General features: G+C 50.2%; 1 protein-coding gene and 1 pseudogene across 2 annotated transcripts; both read right to left on the reverse strand.

The window, feature by feature from the left end:
* Nucleotides 1-11,228: 11,228 nt before the first annotated feature.
* Nucleotides 11,229-11,698, reverse strand: LOC308439319 (small ribosomal subunit protein uS17-like; annotated as a pseudogene). The gene has a single exon. The product of its transcript is annotated as a small ribosomal subunit protein uS17-like (transcript).
* Nucleotides 11,699-16,101: 4,403 nt separating this feature from the next.
* On the reverse strand, nucleotides 16,102-17,721 carry HSPB1 (heat shock protein family B (small) member 1). Its single transcript, XM_080940425.1, has 3 exons — nucleotides 17,241-17,721; nucleotides 16,536-16,599; nucleotides 16,102-16,416 (listed from the first exon to the last, which is right to left on the reverse strand). Exons 1-3 carry the CDS (start codon nucleotides 17,629-17,631, stop codon nucleotides 16,227-16,229), a joined length of 645 nt encoding a protein of 214 aa, XP_080796551.1. The 5' UTR covers nucleotides 17,632-17,721; the 3' UTR covers nucleotides 16,102-16,226.
* Nucleotides 17,722-19,271: the final 1,550 nt, after the last annotated feature.

Raw genomic sequence — 19,271 nt, forward strand, 5'->3', positions numbered from 1 at the left:
TGTGGGAGTTCACTGACTTTAATCTGAAGCAAAGACAGGCAGATTTCTGAGTTAATGGTCAGCCAGGGCTGCATGTTAAGATCCTGTCTCAAGAAATCCCAACCAATCCCCCACCTGCCAGCACACAAAGCCAGGCTGCTTTGTGAGACAGAGATGGGGTTTCCGTAGCCCAGGCAGGCCTCAAACTCCCAATTTCTTGAGATTACAGGTGTGCCCAATAGCTTGCCCTCTGGCTTTTGTCCAGGTCTCAAGAAGTGGAGCCCATTACCTAGGTTGTCAAGGCCCAAACTACAGCTCTGGATTTTGCTAGCACCTAGCGAAAGCACCAGGTTTCTTCCCTCAGACTTTCAGATTGGTTGGTGCTTCATTCCACCTGTGCTTTGCCTGCTGGACAGATCTGCGGGTGATCCCGCCGCCCCCAAAGACAAGGCTGGAAACTGGCTCTCCATGTTCATAAGGGAGCTCTGAGCAGGAAGGTGTGAGGCCGTCATCCTGACCACTTCCTTTCTTTCCCACCGTGATGGATGTGACTCTTGGACATTTCAAGGCCCATCTTTAGTGTCACAGCTGGGTTTTCGCAAGGGGGATCGTAATGACAGGCTCTTAAGAACCACTCAGAGCTTCATGCCTCTGCCCCAGCCAATCACTAGGCTTGCTGGGATCACCCTAGCCTTGGTTGGTAGTACTTTAGTTATGGGGTAGCTGTTTGCATTCCTTAGGAGCAATAGTGCTTTTCAAAGGCACTTTCCCCATATTAGAAGGGGTTTTGCCAGCCAGCTTGGTGGTGGTGGCAGAGATTGCCTTTAATCTCTGCACGCTGAAATTTGAGGCTAGCCTGGTCTACAGGGTGAGTTCCAGAACAGCCAGGGCTACACAGAGAAACCCTGCCTCAAAAAGGAGTGTGTGTGTGTGTGTGTGTGTGTGTGTGTGTAAGGGTTGTTTGTTGGAGTTGAAGACTCTTCCTGCAAACCTGACTGCTGGAAATCTCGCTGTCCCTCCACAGTGCTGAGTTCTTGGTCTGGGTGGGGGAAGGGAGAGTAATGGAAAAGTGAACCCCCGCCCCCCCAATCAGGAAACTAGAGTCAAGATGGATTGAGCAGCTAACGGCTGGGTAAGCCCATGTGAAGGATCCAGCCTGTTCTGACTATGAGCATTTTAAGTCCGTTTTGGAATAGTAATCATTTTAACTAAATGCCCAGATCCCTACCGTGACATGCCTTGTTTTGGGGGCAGAGGCCAGAGAAGGTCATATCCTTGATGTGTGTAGTGTATTAACTTAGAACTTGTAGACCATGCTGGCCTGGAACTCACAGTGCCTTTACCTCCCAAGGAAAGGCAGTGAGCAAAGACAACAGCCCAGTGGTCATGGACAAGATGAACCTGGGAGGTAGCTCGATTGGTAAAGTGTTTACTTAACATACAGGAAATCGGGCCAGGTGTGGCGAGTTCAAGGCCAGCCAGGGCTACACAAAGAAACCCTTGTCTCGAAAAAAAAAAAAAAAAAAACAAAACCATGTGCACGAACCGGGTGTGCACGTGGTGGGGCACACCTGATACCCCAGCACTCATGGAGACTGGAGGATCAGTTGAAGGTTGAGGATCGAGCTTGGTTGTGGAGTGCAGTGCTTTCACCAGGAACCAGCACCCATTTGGCAAGCCAGGCGACCTGTGCTCCAAACGACCATCAACTGATGCTTGCTGGCTTCCAGCCTATCTGAGGAAATGCAAATGCCAGGTTCAGGAAAAGACTTTGGCTCAGGAATAGGTAGAAAATGATAGAAGATACTTCCAACACCCTCCCCGGGCCTCTGCATATGCCTGTGTACACACACCCACACAAAATCTTTTTTAAAGTTGCCAGGTAATATTCAAAGCTAGCTTGGATTGCATGAAACCACTCTCAAAAAGAAAGAGGAAAGAAAAGTTAGAAGTGGGACAGGATGCTGGGAGATGAGGTACAAAAAGAAATACAGCGTTTCTGGGCTTCAAGGCCAGCTAAATTTGAGACTTAACTTGGGCTGAGTGAGACTGGGTCTCAAACAAAACAAAAAGAAAGTTGTGCCAGGCCATGGGAGTATAGAACTCCTAAGAGGTAGGAGCAGTCTTGTGAGTTCGCAAAAAAAAAAAAAAACCAAGGAAGATAACTGGCCTGACTGTACTGTTGATTGCAAAACGGAATGAAGCCGAGTACAGGATGCTGGGGTTGGGGTTGCTGAGATTCAGGAGTCTTCTGGCCCAAGTCTGGGATCTGTTCCCCATAACCCTCAGGGACTCCAGCACCGACGTCCTCTGCCTCCCCCTGGTGGGCACTGCGGGTTCTGCAGCGGTCCCGGTTTGTGCCGGTACCTTGAGCCCAGACCCGGATGGTAGCAGCGACTTCAAGGCCAGCCCATCTGAGATCTCCGTTCCCGGGTTTGTGCGTGTTCCCCTCCCCCAAACTCCTGGACTTCAGACAAAGAATTGTGGTGCCTGCGTGTGTGCACACAGGAGAGCCAGACTTCCAAGAGTGACCGCTCCCCTACCTCTGCCCAAGTGCCCAGCTGTGAGCTAGGCGGGGCCGCGGCTCCGCCCCGCCCGGCAAGGAGATATAGCCTTTTACCCAGCGCGTGGCAAGAGCCAATCACAAGCCAGCATCTTGCGTTTGTGCCAATGGCCGGCCTGTTGCTGGGCCTCGCATTCCTGCTTTGGAATCCGCCTGCTGAGCCCGCCGCTGCGCTAATGCGGAGTTTATCCTTGCTTCCAGTCCTCTTCTCTCCGCTTTGTCTCCGCCTTTGTAGTCCTTTCGGAATAATCTGCTTTGGGCTTTTTTTAGGGCGGAAAAATCTCCACGGGGGTTGTCCTTGGAAGGAGGTGACCTTAGGTGATGCATCAGGCTCCAGGTGGTCCTCGCCCTCAGGGTTGCCATAGAGACAGTGACCCGCTCTCTGTCCTCTAAGCTTGCTGCAATTCCTCATCTCCAGATTACCTTCCCGATACGATCCCAAGATATCCACATTGTTCCTGTGTCCTTAATTGGGGAATTGGGACTCAGCATCTTTGAGCTCCAGTCCACACACTCTGGGAGAGTCCAAAGGGATTACTAAAACAGCAAGTTACACACACACACACACACACACACACAGTGTCCCTTTCTTAGGTAGTGCGCTATGGTGGACATGGGCTACACAGTTGGAGTCCTGAGGACCTAGAAGCCAGTCCCTTCGCTCTTAAAGTGTTTAAGGTCCCCAGCCTACCTGGCCTCCTCTGGCCAGATATTTCTGGTTTCTAATGAATGGTAACCAGTTAAGAATCAGCTTGCAACAAGGTCAGAAGAAGAAAAAAGCGTCTGCCCCTCCCTTTTCTAACCTAAAATTAGGAGATAAGGCTATATGTGGTACATGCCATTTATCCCAGCACTCAGAAGGCAGTGGCTGGCCGATGTCAGTGAGTTCGAGGCTAGCCTGGTCTACATAGCAAAATTCAGGACAGCTAAATAGACAGTTACATAGAGAGACCCTGTCTTTAATAATAATAATTAGGGAGATGATTGCACTAATTTGGGTGTGTGTCTGTGTGTGCTCACACACCGGCACTTACGTATATGTTTGCGTGTGTATGTATGTGTGAAGGAGTTCCCCCTACCACCATGTGGGTCTCAGATATCAAACTCGGGTCTCTCCTCAGACTTGGCAACGGTTCCTTTGCTCACAAAGCCATCTCATTGGCTCAAAGATCAGCGTTGTTCCGTCATCCAGCTATGCCCCATCTTCTGTCAGGGAAGAAAAATCGGGGTTTGAGTTCACATCTCACTGTGTCCTAAGTGTGCAGGGCATCTACCTCACAAAGTCAGCTGGGTGTTGGTGGCACAGGCCTTAAATTGAAGTTCGCACTCATGCGCGCGCGCGCGCACACACACACACACACACACACACACACAACTAGCAAGCTCTATCTTATGGCTCAGGCTTCTAATCCAAGATTCAGGGGTGGGATTGGTATATTAAGTCAATGAGATCCTGTCTTAAACTGGGTAGCGAAAGGGGATTAGATTACTTCAGTAGCAAGTAGACCTCTTGCCTAGAATCCCCCAGTGAGGAGCAGATTGTGTGGCTGGGGTGGTACAGCCCTTGCCTAGAGTTCCTAGTAAGGAGCTGGGGGCGTGGCCCAGTGGTAGAGCCCCTGCCTAGAATCCCCGAGTGAGGGGCTGGGGTGCAGTTTAGTGGTAGCATGTTTACTAGCATGACTAAGGGTTGCATCTCCAAAACCGTAGAACCAAACAAATGCCTTATACTCACTGGCTTCCTAGTGTTACTACAGGGAATTGGCTCAGTTGAAACACACACACAGGGCTTGAAGATCTGGTTCGATCTCCGGCGCCACAAAAATGATAGAGAAAGCTGAGTGAGACAGCATATGGTCATGTACATTTCTAATCTCAGCATTTGGGAGGCTCGGGAGTTCTAGGCCAGCCTAAGACAGAAGGAGGCAGGCACCTCAGTTGGTAGAGTGCTTGCCTAGTAGAAAGCCTTCAAAGTTCCATCCCTATCTGCACAGAAATCTGGTGTGACACATGTCTGTAATATTGGAGGCAGGAAGATCAGGAATACAGGATCATTCTCAACTACACTGCATGTTCAAGGCTGTACTGTAGAAAACCTGGTTTTTAAAAGGGGGGCAGCTGGGTGTGGTGATGAACACCTTTAATCCCAGCACTTGGGAGGCAGAGGAGGCGGATCTCTGAATTTGAGGCCAGCCTGGTCTACGGCGTGAGTTCCAGGACAGCCAGGACTATATAGAGAGACCCTGTCTCAAACAAACAAACTAACAGGGATGGTCTGGTGGACGCTGGATGGTTCAGTAGTTAAGAGCTTGTGTTGCTCTAGTAAAGTTCAGTTCCCAGTACCCACCTCTTATGGCTCACAAGGACCTGTAACTTCAGCGCCCCCTTCTGTTACACACACACACACACACACACACACACACACACACACACACACAGGTGTAATTAAAAAAAATTTTTAGGAGAGTGGAGGTTCATGCCTTTAATTCTAGAACGTGGGAATCAGAGGCTATACAGAGAAACCCCGTCTCAACGCCACACCCCAAAAGAACCTGAGCAACAACTAAAAGGACTTCGATATTGCTAGCGTCACCGAAGGAAGTTGGCAGGAGCCTGGAGGCAGGAGCTGATGCAGAGGCTATGGAGGGACGTTACTTACTGGCTTGCTTCTCTTAGCTTTCTCAGCCTGCTTTCTTATAGAACCCAAGACCACAAGCCCCGGATGGCCCCACCCACCATGAGCTGGGTCTCCCCACATCCATCACGAATTAAGAAAATGCCTTACAGCCAGATCTTATGGAGGCATTGTTCTCAATTGAGCCTCCCTCCTTTCAACTGATCTCACGTGGTAGAAGGAGGAAGCTAATGCCTGAAACTTGTCCTCTGAGCCCCAGTGCACACTGCAGCACAACAGAAACATAACTCCCACTCACACAAATACATAGATAAGTAAGGAAATTATTTGAAAAACAAAACCCAGGTCTGGAGAGATGGCACAGCTGTTAGAATATGTGCTGCATGCTGGGCAGTGGTGACATGGCACACTCCAGAGGCCGAGGCAGGGGAAATCTCTGAGTTCAGGGCCAGTCTAGTCTACAGAGTGAGTTCCAGGACAGCCAAGACTACACAGACAAATCCTTCTTTAAAAAACAAAAAAACAAGATAATAAGTAGAACAAGTAAATAAAAATTGAAAATGTACCCAAAAGGTGGCCAGGTCTTGGAGATGTGAGCCCAAGGCAGTTTGTCTTGACTGACCCCAAGTACAAAAATGGTCCTCTGCTGCCTCCTAGTGGCCTAGGCTTGCTAATGGATGGTTGGCAGCTAGCAGGTGTCGTCTCTGAAGAGAATTAGACACAGTCTTGAACAATTCCTATCTGAAAGGTAGGAAAAGGCCAAAGGCCTGAGACCCAGATATGGCTGTTAGATCTGCAATAACAGGATGGGCTAGCAGTCCAGCGGCCCGAGCACTGGTCAGTCCCACATTAGGGACATTTCCACAGCTTTGAGGGCCCTCGGAGACAGGCTAGGAGCAGAGATGAGCCCGGAGCACACTCAAAGATCTCTCTTTCTCCTTCTCCTCCCTTTCTTCCCTCCCTCTCTCTTTCTCTTCTTTCACCCCCCAGCCCACTCCTTTTTTGCTTCCATGTGGGTGCGTGCCTGTGTGTGGCAGTCAGAGGACAATGTCAGCACAGAAACAGCATTCTCTGCCTCCTTTAAAACAGGTTCTCTCATTGGTCTGGAGCTTAGTAAGCTAGGGTTTCTGGAATCTGTTAATCCCGCCTCTTTGGTGCAGGGTTGCAAGCATGCTCCCGGAAGTTTTACAAGGGTAAAAGACCTCAGAAGGGATTGAACTCATATCCCCACGCTTGCTAGATAAGCAACTTAAAACTGGGCCTCTTACCCTTTGCCTTTTCTAGTGTGTAGAGCTTAGAAGTTGGTCGGAGAACCCCTGGGTATGGTAGGATGTCTGAGAGAGTGCCCGGGGGACTTCTCAAGGCAGGGTGCTGGGCATATGGCTTCCTTCAGGGGCAGTATCAAAGCTGGGGAAAGGTGGGCTTCCTGCCTGGGTGTGGTTTGTTTAGCCCTGAAGCATTCAGAGGCTCAAAGAGTTGACATCTGAGCCCACTTTCTCCTCCCCTGATGCCACTGCCTTGGGGCTTCAGGACCCGCCCCCCCCCCCCAAAGATCAACCCAAGTGGATCTGTGAGGTCCAAAAACAAACAAACAAAAAAACGAGGGAGTATGGCTCTTCCATTAACACACATGCCTGTGGTATCTATCCACATAAGAAAATGCGTGCTAGCCTACAGGATTACCCCCATTCCCCACCTCCCCCCCAAAAAACCTAGTTATACACTTCAAAGCTTCCTGCCCCACCAGCTCACAAGCTCCCTTCCTCCCATTCCCCTGTAACCGTGAAGATTTTTCCCCATCTCCTTAGGAGTTGGAAAAATCTTTTCTCTCTTTTACCCATGGTTTCTGTTTTCTATTCTGGTTTCTTTACTTTGCTCTTCAAATCCAGCTACTAGTAGGGTTCAAGACCATCATGGTCATCAAGGGGGATGGAAAGGGTGCTTGCTTCTGAAAAGGTGGTGCTATGCCCAAGTCGCAGGGACCCCAAAGACCACCCAGGAGCCAATTCTGATGTAAACACACAAGGGTCTTTATTACAAGCTCGAGAACAAGGACTCTCATCATTGTCATAGGGGGTCAGAAGTGAGAGCCCCGAGTCTAGGGGTTCAGGGCATTTATTGTGGTTACAGCAACTTGGGGAATTTCTATACGTGTCAGCAAGTTAATTTAAAAACTGTCTTTCTAGTGTAATCTGCAGGAACCAAACACAGGGGCAAAATCACCTGACAAACAGGATGGCTTGGTTATCTTTTTTTCTGCAGGATGTCTTAGATTATCTCTATGGACCTTGACCCTGCTGTTGTAGCCTGACTGGCTGTTGCTGGGGTGGGGGTGAGTGGGGGGGTGGTTGCCATTAGAAGTTTGTTCAACTGGACTTTGTGGTTTCCCTCCTGGGATTGGAGTTTAGTCCCCGGAGCTTCAAAAATGGAGTGGCACAGACCTGTAATCCCCACAGATGAGCGGACGTGGGGTCTAACATGCACAGAGATGAAGCTTCCATCTCCAGCACTGCATAAATCAAGGACGATGACCAAACGTGTAACTCCCGAACTCAGATGAGTTCACGGTCACACTTCGGCTGTATAACAAATTGGAGGCTAGCCTGGGCTATATGAAATTCTATCATTATCTACCTATCTATCTAGATATCTAGATAGTCAAGTCTATTCGTTTTTAAAATTTATTTATTATATATAAGTGCACTGTAGCTGTCTTCAGACACACCAGAAGAGGGTATCAGATTCCATTACAGATGGCTGTGAGCCACCATGTGGTTGCTGGAATTATGAACTCAGGACCTCTGGAAGAGCAGTCAGTGCTCCTAACCACTGAGACATCTCTCCAGCCCTCACTATGAGTCTTTAAAAGTCTAATAAATAAGCAAAAAACAACAACAAAGGAGGAATTTTGGTATCTGGGGCTGGGACAGTGCGGGCTAGAGTTAAATCAGTGGGTGGAATTCAGAGAGAGATGAACGATATACACAGCAGTTCAGAAGAGGTCCAGAGGATGAAATGGCGCCAGGGGAACCTGGAGAAGGAAGGGAGGGACTTCGAGGGGAGGTCCATATAGATTCCAACTGGCTTGATTTCTGTCTTTTGCAAGGACAGTCAGAGGTCAGAAAATTGAACTCGGATAGGCCTTGTTTGGGGGGAGTGTTGTCTCCTCTAGCAAACTCCCCCCCTCCTAAAAATTGTCAAAATAGCACCACCTTCTGGAGACCAAGTGCTTAAACACATTTACCTATGGGGACCTTTCCTATTTAAACCACGATAGAATAGGTACAGAATGGCTTCAGGAACCCATCATGTCCTACTCTGCCCGAACTGCTTGCTGGGTAACCCTGAGAAAGCCTAGCGACTTATTTGGACTTCAAGTTCAACTTGGTCTGTTGAGGAGTCCAGCAGCTGTATTTTTTTTTTTTTTTTTTTTTTGAAAGACAAAGGCTTCATTGAACTGGGGTCTCATGTAGCTCAGGCTGGCTCCAAACTGTAGCGGAAGGATGACCTTTAACTTCTGATCCTCTTGCCTCCACCTCGTGAGTGCTGGGAGTACAAGTGTGTGTTGCCACACACGGTCTATGCAGTATTGGGGATCATAATGCATGGGCCCTAGGACTTGGCGCTTGCTGAACAAACGCCCCACCAATTGAGTCTCAGTCTTCCATGATGCCTCTTTTGAGCTGTTTCCTTCATCTGCCCGGTCAAGAGCACAGGCTTGGACAACGGGAGGGTGCTGGACCCAGAGGAGATATCGGCTTGGAACGCAGATGTTACCTCTAAGAGATGAATAGGAAAATACAGGACTGCCAGTTAAGGTTGAAGGCGCGCGTCTTTGGTCTCAGCACTCTGGGTGCAGAGGAAAGTGGATCTCTGTGGGTTTGACCATCAGAGGAGTATTGGGGAGCAGGGCAAAAAATTGGGGTCTCTATGAAGACTGAGCAGGGCTCTCATTCCTCCTGAGGGGTCCAGGAAGAAAAGAGGTGGGTGGCATCCAGGAGCCAGGTCCCATTATGTATAGCAACTTACCTCTGAAGCTCAAGTGGGGAGAAAGATGGAGCCCAAAGAACGCCCTTCCAGCCTGGAAGGGCTGTTTATTAAAATTTATTGTGTATGATGCTGGGTGGTGGTGACACACACCTCCCAGCACTCCGGAGGCAGAGGCAGGTGGATCTCTGTGAGTTCGAGGCCAGCCTGCTCTACAGAGAGAGTTTCAGGACAGCAGGATTACACAGAGAAACCCCAGTCTTGAAAAACAAAATAACAAAAACCCACAAAGGAACAAAAGACATGGCTGGAGGGCCAGAGATGGCCCTTCAGGTGAAGAAGAGCAGTTTATGCTGAACCCTGGGACCTGAGTTTGACGCTTGGGATCCACATGATGGAAGGAGAAAAACTAACCCCCACAAGTTGTCGTATGACCTCTATATGGGTATTGTAATATGCTTGTGCATGCATATGTGCACACACACACACACACACTACCACCACCACCACCAGAATCCAGCTGGTACACTGTGTGCTTGGAGTTTTACTCCCAGCAGGACATTAAGCACACATGGTGGCACAATCCCATAATCCCTACAACCAAGAAGTGAAGGCAGGAGGGTCAGAAGTTGAAGATTATCCTCAACTAGTGATGTTCAAGGCCACCCCGAGCACAAAGGGATGATAACTGGAGGTCTCCTAGGATAATTTATGGAAACTTCATATGCACTCTTCAAATATCATGTGGTCCTAGGGGGTGGGGGCGGTGTGGACAGTGGATGAAGGATGCTGGAACCCCCCCCCAAAAAAAAAACAGAAAGAAAGAAAAACAAAAATGTTAAGAAGTGAGCCCACAGGGGTTGGAGAGGTGGCTCGGAGGTTAAGAGCACTGCTTTCTCTTTCAGAGGTCATAGGAGTCTCCCTGACACAGCTCTCCTTTTCTGATGGGACATGGAATGCAGGGATCTCTGGGGCTGAAGCCCCCTCTTCCTGTTTGGATGTCCAGCCAGGATTTGGAGACAATATCTCCTCTTTTGGCTCCACAAAGCTTAACAGAAGCTGACTGAATTATAGTTTATTTATTCCTGGTTTGAGGGGAGTGAAATCCTTGGACTATGCACTTCTAAGAAGTTATGAAGTCAGGGCAAAATCAAGGTGTGAACTTGACCCTGTCTCTTGTTGACCCTAGTCACAAGCGCTCGACTACTTGGCAGCTCTATGACCTTTCGCTTCGTGACTGGTGTGGGGCGCCGCCTGCACATTCTCCATTACAAGATGGCGCTGACATCCGGCTGGAGTTAGCAGTAAACAAGTCATGTGCGCACGTGCTGGGTAACTTTCCACTCCTTGAGCTCTGCCTCTCCCGTGGCGTCATAGGGCCTGATGAGTTTCAACCAATCAGGGGGCTCCACGTCCAAGGCAAGGACTGATCCCTTTATAAGGGGACGGGCTAGATAGTTCGGGGTCTTCTTGGTCTTCTTCGTCTTCTTCGTTACGTGTAGCAAGTGCTGGCTCTCGAGAGCATTAAAGTTTACCGCAGAAGAATCCTATTTCGTGTGCCGCGTCGTTCTTGCAGGCGAGACGGTTGTGCGGGACAGACTGGCAGCCCCTGGGACACAGAGACACAATCTCCCCCCCCCCCCACTTCACCTTTATTGTTGTCATCTGCTCAATCAATTATCTGTTCTGTGAAACTTAAAAAAAAAAAATTAAGTTGGGGGCTGGAGAGATGGCTCAGTGGTTAAGAGCACTGATTGCTCTTCCAAAGGTCCTGAGCTCAATTCCCAGCAACCACAGGGTGGCTCACAACCATCTGTGATGAGATCTGATGCTCTCTTCTGGTGTGTTTGAAGACAGCAACAAAGTACTCACATTCAATCAATCAATCAACCAATCAATCAATCTTAAAAAAAAAAAAGTGTGCCTAAATACCCAGAAGCCCTCCCCTCTGTTAGGTTTGTAACAAAAAGTAATGTGAATGGAGATAGTGTTTCTTCCTTCCTTCCTTCCTTTCTTTTTTAAGTTGGAAAATAACTTTATTTCTTCTTGGAAGCCACCAGAGTCCTCTCAAAACTGGAACTGCTTCTTGGTGCCAGCAGCCTTGGTGACCTTGAGCACAATGAAGCTCACTGTCCTGCTCAGCAGCCTGAACTCACCCACGGTGACGATGTCCCCAATCTGTACATCCCTGAAACAGGGGGCAGGTGCACAGACATGTGCTCGAGTCCCTTCCCCAATCACTGTACTTTGGTGGTAGTAGAGACAGTCTGAGTGGATGACAATGGCCCTCTGCCTCTTCATCTGTTCAGTCACTACACCAGCCTGGATTCGACCTCGGATGGAGATGTTAGCACTGAAGATTTCTTGTCTATGCAGATGCCCTCCACGGTCTTCTTCAGCATCTTGAGGCCTAGACTGATGTTCTTATAGTTCCGAGGGAGTTTCTCCTTGCAGACTTCTTCCGGCAGAACTGCTTCTTGTTTTTGAAAGATCGTGGGCTGTTCTGGAAGAGCATGCTCAGTCTGAATGTTCAACATCTTTCTGGTAGCCTGAGAAAAAAAAGATAGTGTTCCTAACACAGCACCGCTGGACCCAAGAGCTATGGCAGAGCTGGCTAAGTGGTAACGTGTCAGAAGTCTCACAGCATCAATGTCATCCTGAAAAGCGCCTCAGAGCCCCATCTGCAGCCGTGGGAAGGACAGAGATACACCACTTAATCACTGCTCCCCAATCCTCTCTAAGTCTTCATCTCTACTGTATCACATTTTCTGGATAAAGTCTTGTAGGAGCTGAAGATACCAGAATGGAAGCTGCTGCCCAGAGACAGCATCTTGTATGTGAGACTCATTCTTCTTGTTCGTTTGAAAACCAGTTGTTCCAAGTAAAAAATATCTAGGGCTGGAGAGACGACTCAGCGGTTTAGAGCACAGACTGCTCTTCCAGAGGTCCCGAGTTCAATTCCCAGCAGTAATGAGATCTGATTCTCTATTCTGGTATGCATATACATAAAATGAATAAATACTTAAAATATTTTAAGGATTATATCTAAGCTGGCAGTGGTGGTACCTGTTTTTAATCCCAGCACTCAAGAGGCAGAGGCAGGTGGATCTCTTTGAGTTCGAGGTCAGCCTGGTCTACAGAGTGAGTTCCAGACAGCCAAGGCCACATAGTGAAATCCTGTCTCAAAATAGAAGAAAGAAGAAAAAAAACAAACTTGTTATTCTTCCAGAGGACCTGGGTTCCCAGCGCCTATATGGTGGCTCACAGCCGTCCCCAGCTCCAGTTCTAGGGACCCAATGCTCTCTTCTGGTCTCCAAGACCCCAGTCATGCATGTGGTGCACAAACATACATGCAGGCTTAGCCAAATATCTGTAGCAACTATACCAATAAAGTAAGCATACGTACATAAAATTAACTATCTATATCTATCTGTATCTATCTGCATTTCAAACTGTGGAGACTGTTTCTCTTGCCTTTAAAGCTGGGCCAATCTGTCTTCCTGTGTCTGGCCACACCCCTTCCGGTGTCTGGCCACACCCCTCCAGCAAGCCTATCACTTCCTGGAGATTCACTGTACCCGGTTGTTTCTCTCTGTGTACCCAGTTGTTAGGTAGGAGTGATTGTACGTCTTTGCAGAGTTAATCTGAGGAGACAGTCCAAGGGCACCTCAGGGCAGCTTTGCTATAGCCACCTCTGATGCAGTCACACCTCCGCAAGCCAGGATCTCCTTAGCGACAACCACAAGACAACTGGTCCACAGATCCAGGTTGGGACCTAGCCAGCAAGATTCTCCAGGTTCTACCATGCGCATGCAAAGTCAGCAACTGGCGGAGAGACATCTTACACAAAGTGAGGCTGTTTAGGATCTCAAGATGGACTGAACTAAACTGCCCTGGCCAGTGGAAAGGTGGGGCAGAGCCCTGACAGGCTCAGACTAGTATTGCCAGATGGACCAGAATGATTCTTTCTGCCGGAACCTGCCCTGGCTGCATGCCTGCTCCAGGTGTTCCGATCTAGGGGCTGCCCAGGAAAGGAGCTAACATTATCAAAAAGCTGAGAGAGTTGGGAAATAGGGTGTAGCAGGGGACAGGGTGAGCCTTATGGTTCTCCGTAGGAAGCTGCTTCTCCCATGGGACCCTAGGAAAGCAGGGTTGTGGGTTTCGGAAAATGTGGGTCTTGCTACAAGCCTGGGGTTATGAGACCTTGTAGGTAAAACTGTTTGGATCCCTTGAATTTGCGTTATGTCTTTTGTTTTCCTCTTCCATTTTCTTGAGTGTGTGTGTGTGTGTGTGTGTGTGTGTGTGTGTGTGAGAGAGAGAGAGAGAGAGAGAGAGAGAGAGAGAGAGAGAAGAGAGAGAGAGAGAGAGAAATGTGCATATATGGAAGCCTGAGACAGAGGCTGGGATTACAATTCTCAGTTGCTCTTCTATCTTATTCATTGAGACATTGCTTAATCAAACCCAGAGCTCTGGATATGTCCCATCGCCCAATCTCCACCGTCCAAGGCTGGGATTACAGATGAGCTCAGGCATTTGTGTGGATTCTAGAGGTGTGAACTTTGGTCCTCATGCTTGCAAGGCGAACGTTTAACCACTGAGCCATCTCCCCCTGCTCTTCATATTTTCCCAAGAGCCTCACTATGTTCCCCAGGCTATTCTTGAGCTCCAGCTCTTCTTGTCTTTGCCTTCCGGGCACTGGGAACGCAGGCATGCACTGTTCCACACAGTGCTTGTCTTTTCTTCCTCAGACCGGCTCTTATATAGCTCAAGATGGCCTCGAACTGGCTTTGTAGCTGAGGCTGGCATTGAGCTCCCTAACCTCCTGCCTGGGACGGCGTCCACCATTACACCCAGTTGATGTGCTGAGGGTGGAACCCAACCAACGACTAATGCTTGGAAACCAGTCAACCTACTGACCTACATATTAAACCTCGTTTGCCTTATTATTTTTTGTTCATTTAGTTTGTATGCTCCTGAATGTGTCTGTGTGGACACCATGGTTGGTATGTGAAGGTCAGAGAACAGCTTTTGGAGGTACGGGGGATTGAGGAGATTGGATTCAGGTTATCAGGCTTGGCAGCAAGAATCTTTACATGAAAGAAACGGGTCTTACCATGTGGCTCAGCCTAGCTTGGAGTGCTTGCATTCTCCTGCCTCTAACTTTGAAGTGCTAGGGTTACAGAACTGTACTACCCTACTTGGATGCATTCCTGCAATTAAAAAAAAAAGACTTAATTTTTTAATGTATATATGTGCACCCGTGTGCTTGCTTTCAGAGGCCAGAGACATAAATTCGCCTGGAGCTGGAGTTATAGGAGGTTGTGAACTCACCTGATGTGGGAGCTGAGCTCTGAATTCAGATCCTCTGAAAGAGCGGTCCATGCTCCTAACCACTGAGCAACTCCTCCAATGTCAATCCCTTAGACTCTGGGGCACTGGGCTCCAAAGCCCCCTGGGGTCCCTCAGCTCCCTCCCTGGAGGGTGATGGATGGGCAAAGTAAAACACACAAGGGTGGAGCTACAGCTTGTGTAATAGCTTTGAGACAGCCGAGGCTAGTCAAGGCAAGCTCTCCAGAGCAGGCGGATGCTGCAATCTCTGTCAGTTGACCGAGATGTCAACCCCAATCCTCGTCCTCTGCCCATCGCTGAGAACCCACGTTCCGTTCTGCAGGTGGGGTTGACTGGGCCAGCACCTCAGGAAGCTACCAGGAATGGCCACAGTTCCCGTGCCTTCTCTACAATCCTCCTCGACACCTGGCCTCTGGAGATTATTGCTTCCAATAGTATTTTAAATTTGTATTTGTTTATTTTGTGGTATTGATAGAGTTTCCAAACAGTTTGGTTTGGAACGTGCCATATAGCCAAGGCTGACCTTGAACTCCTGATCTTCCAGCCTAATGCCTCAGTGGTGCTGAGAGTTCAGCTGTGAACTTTATAAACAGGGTTTCGGCACGATATATATAAAGTAAGGCATGACCCATGCAGTGTGGCTGAGAGAAAGGTTTTTGTTGTAGACATCAGGGGAAGAGAAGGAAGAGAAGAGCCAGAGGCATCTGGAAGAGTCCAGGGCTGGGACAGAAGGTAGTAGACTAGCCGTGAGATAGGAGTGGGGGGGAGCAAGGGAGGGAGACAAAGCATGTGTGCTGTGCAAGAGACCAGGGATGAAAGTAAAAGAGGAAAGGAGGGTGCACAGCGGAAATAGGAAAGTTATAGGAGAATGAGAGGCTGCGGGAGGGAAGCCTAGGAGCTGGAGTGTAGGGTGGGGGCGGGGAGAGCAGAGCAGGGAAGAGCCATAGGTATGTCTAATACCCTGGAAGCCTGGAGGCTAGCCTGCACTTTGATATACTAGTAGGGACAAGGAAATTGCTCCGTTAATAGAGAACAGAGCCAGAAGCTCCGGGAGAGGAGATTCCTTTGGATCTGACAAGTGGTAGGTCTGGCTGGCTCTTAAGTCTTTTTTACTTTAACATGTTTTCATGTGTCCCAGGCTGGCCTCAAACTGGCCATGTAGGCCAGGATAACCTTAAACTCCTTTCTGACCCTTCCTCCATGTAGGGGATCAAACGGTGCTTCATGTATGCCGTGCAACGCGCTACTCAGCTACACCCAAGCTTCTGTCTGGTTTGTTTGTTTTTGAGACAGCAAGTATGTGGCCCAGCCACTCCTGGAAGTCACTCTGTAGCCCAGGCTGGCTTCAAGTTCCCAAAGCATCTATATCAGCTTCTGGGTACTGGAATCATAAGTATACACCATCATGCCCAGCCTGGTCAACTTTAATCTCCAGGTTACCCTTGTCCCCTTCTTCCTAGGGGAATGTTAGGTTGGACCCAGGAAGGGGCTGAGCCCGTAGCCAGCACTTAAGCAAAGACCCCAAAGGGTGCTCCGATTTAGAACACTCATCCCTAGCCCACCATAATAACTCTGGAGTCTGAGACGGTGATGAGCAGAAGCTGCCAACTTTTATTTGGGAAAAACAGAAAGTACATGTATCAAAAGAGCATTCGGATTGACAGAGGGGGATGGCCGGTGATGGCGGCTGGGGATAGGCAGCGGGGCTGATGGCTTCTACTTGGCTCCAGACTGTTCCGACTTCCCAGCTTCTGAGCCCCCAATTTGGGCACGGGCCTCAAAAGTGACCGGAATGGTGATCTCCGCTGATTGTGTGACAGCTTTGGGCAGCGGAGCCTCCACAGTAAGTGTGCCCTCAGGAGACAGGGAAGAGGACACCAGGGTGGGGTCCACACCTGGAGGGAGCCTGGACAGGCAAAAAAACAGGACAAGGATTACACATCTCTCCTGACCCGGGGCCCTCCACCCTCCGCCCTGGGTCTGCTCTCCCCAACCCCGCCCTCCATGCAAGGACCCAGAACTCACGTGTATTTCCGGGTGAAGCACCGAGAGATGTAACCATGTTCGTCCTGCCTTTCTTCGTGCTTGCCTGTGGGTGGGGACAGAGGAGGTCAGAGGCAGCCCTCTGCGGTCCTAGCTAAGGAGTGGCTGGAGGCCCCGTGGGGGCAAACAAGTCAGAGTATGGTGGGATGCATGACTGCCCTGCAATCTTAAAACTTTTCCAGAAAGTTCGCTTCTGAGATTTGGGATGCGAAGGGTCCAGACCCTGGGCTTGGCTCTGACCCAGGCTTGGATACTAGCGTTAGGCAGACCCAAAGCTGTGCGCACGCCCCCTCCGCGGCTGGGTCTCGGGACCCTGACTGGAGTCCTGCCACTTGCTTATTTGGGGACGAGGTCTTCCAGAAGATGCGCTGGGTCTTCCTTCATTTTGTTTCTGTGCTGGGGGTGGAAGTCAAGGCCTCCCAGGCTAGGCTCTTCCCTGAGCTACACCCCCAGCTGTTGGTCCTTATCATCTAAGATGACAGAGCTCTTAGGAGCAACCTGCATCCCTCGTTCCCGGACAAGAAAAGCAGGCTAAGGGAGAATGACGCGGGTCTCCGGGTCCCTGAGCTCATTTCTAACTTTTCAGGGTTCTATTCCTCATGGTTTCAGACCCCCACCCCACCCGCTCCAGCGACCACGGAGCTCGCCCCACCAGTTTCGTCCCCTCTGAGGACAAGGGAAACTCACCAGTGATCTCCACCACGCCTTCCTTGGTCTTGACTGTGAGCTCCTCGGGAGCGAAGTGGTTGACGTCCAGGGACACGCGCCAGCGATCGGCCGTGTGTCGGATCTCCGAGACGCCGCTGCTGAGCTGCCGAGTGAGCGCCCGGCTGAAGGCGGGCGCGGCCAGGGCGGGCGCGGCCAGGGTCACTGCCGCGGGGCCCTCGGCGGCCGCGGCGGGCAGCGGTCGCACGTAGCCGGGCCAACCGACGCCGCTGAACCACTGCGACCACTCATCGGGCAACCGAGGCACCCCGAAAGCTTGATCGAAGAGGCGGCTGTGGGTAGGGTACCAGTCCCGGAATGGTTCCCAGCTGGGGCTCCGCAGCAGCGAGAAGGGCACGCGGCGCTCGGTCATCTTCTTGGCTGTGCTGGTCAGGGCTGAGGATCTGGAAGCGCTGGGCTGAGGATCCGAGAAGTGCCGGACTGGAGCCCCGGCTGTGCTTTTATGGGTGCCCAGCCGGGTATTTTTAGCAGGCGGTGCTTCAGGTCTCTATTAATGGCAATGACCGTCTAAGGGGCCGTCCCTCGCCGTCCCTCCCCTCTGCATTCCTCCCCCCCTAAGCTTACAAAGGGGGCGGGCCGGCGGGGCCAGGAAGGTTCTGCCCCCATCTGGAAACTTCTCTAGTTGAAGAAAACAAATGACTGTAATACCAGTAGCTGGAGCGGTTCCCACTGTCAGGCTTAGAACTCTGCAGGCTTGGAGGGCGGTGGCCTGGGCCCAGCCCCATCTTTTTCTTGAGAATAAACGGGGGAGGGGGGTGTTAGGTCTTTTGTGTCGCAAGTAGGAAGCAACCGAACCTGGTCTGAACCAAAGGGAGGCCCGTGGGGACACACTTGTCAGGGCACACCTGTGGAGGTTCCAGGGCGACAAGTGAGACTAGTTGTCGTCTACCACGTGTCTTCTGGGGAGCAAAGGCTTGGTGGCTGGCGCCTTCGTCCACTAAATATCTTTCTGACCCTGAGACTTCTTTCTTCCTTTCTTTCTCTCTTTTTTTGAGGGTTTTTCTTTCTTTTTTGCTTTGATGAGATATATATATATACATACATATACATATATGTGTGTGTGTGTGTGTGTGTCAGTGTTTTGCCTGTGCAAGAGTGTCAGATCTTGGAGTCTGAGCCTGGGCACTATAGGAAGAGCAGTCAGTGCCCCTAACCACTGAGCTATCTCCCCGGAGACCCCGAACCTGGCGCTTGCAAGCTGGATGGAGCCGGCTTGTATCCTCCTGGTTCTACTACTGCCCCGCCCCTCCAGCCCAGCACTAGGATTAGAGGGACAGGCAGCTTTTCTTTTTTCAAGACAAGATTTTTCTGTGTAGCCCTGGCTGTCCTGGGATTCTTTAGACTGGCTGGCCTGAATCTCACAGATCGGCTGCCTCTCCATCCGGAGAGCCAGGAATAAAGGCGAGAGGCATCACAGTCTCCGGTCCAGGCCCAATCCGCTGGCCATGTCCAGTTCAGTTTCTCTGCTCTGGACTCTTCCAGATGCCTCTGGCTGTATCTCTCATACCTATGATGAAAACTTTCCCTCGACCACACCTCGGAGGAGTCATGTCCTCGGTTTATACATTGTGGACCCAAACTCATTCCCCGTGCTTGCTTAGCGGGCTCTTTATCCACTTCGGGATCTTCTGAGGCACTTGTTTTTTTCTGTTTGCTTTGTTTTGAGACTATGGTCTCATGCAGCTCTGAGTAGTCTGGAATTCTCTATGGAGCCAAGAATGACCTTAATTCCGGATCCTTCTGTTTGTACCTCTGAAGCGCTGGGATCATAGGCAGCTGTCGCCACACAGCAGGAATGTGGTATCGAACAGCCTGGTGGGCTCACTGGGAGTATCAGCTCCCAGACCACCAGACTGCTTGAGTTTCCCCTGGTTCTGTGGCCGGGTGGGGGAGTCTGTAAAAGTTACATTCTCCATTCTTCACTCTCTCCCTCTGCAAGATGGGGATGACGAGGATGCTGATAATGTTGATGTCACCGGGCAGGCATGAGAG

The sequence above is a fragment of the Micromys minutus genome, assembly GCF_963924665.1.
Source record: "Micromys minutus genome assembly, chromosome: 29".
NCBI classification, from domain to species: domain Eukaryota; kingdom Metazoa; phylum Chordata; class Mammalia; order Rodentia; family Muridae; genus Micromys; species Micromys minutus.

Bases quoted from the DNA above. Each gene is read 5' to 3' on its own strand.
- HSPB1 (XM_080940425.1), bottom strand. From the start codon at position 17,631: ATGACCGAGCGCCGCGTGCCCTTCTCGCTGCTGCGGAGCCCCAGCTGG. The intron at 16,600-17,240 runs GTGAGTTTCCCT...CCCCACCCACAG, and splicing joins AGGCGTGGTGGAGATCACTG to GCAAGCACGAAGAAAGGCAG. The intron at 16,417-16,535 runs GTGAGTTCTGGG...TTGCCTGTCCAG, and splicing joins TGCTTCACCCGGAAATACAC to GCTCCCTCCAGGTGTGGACC.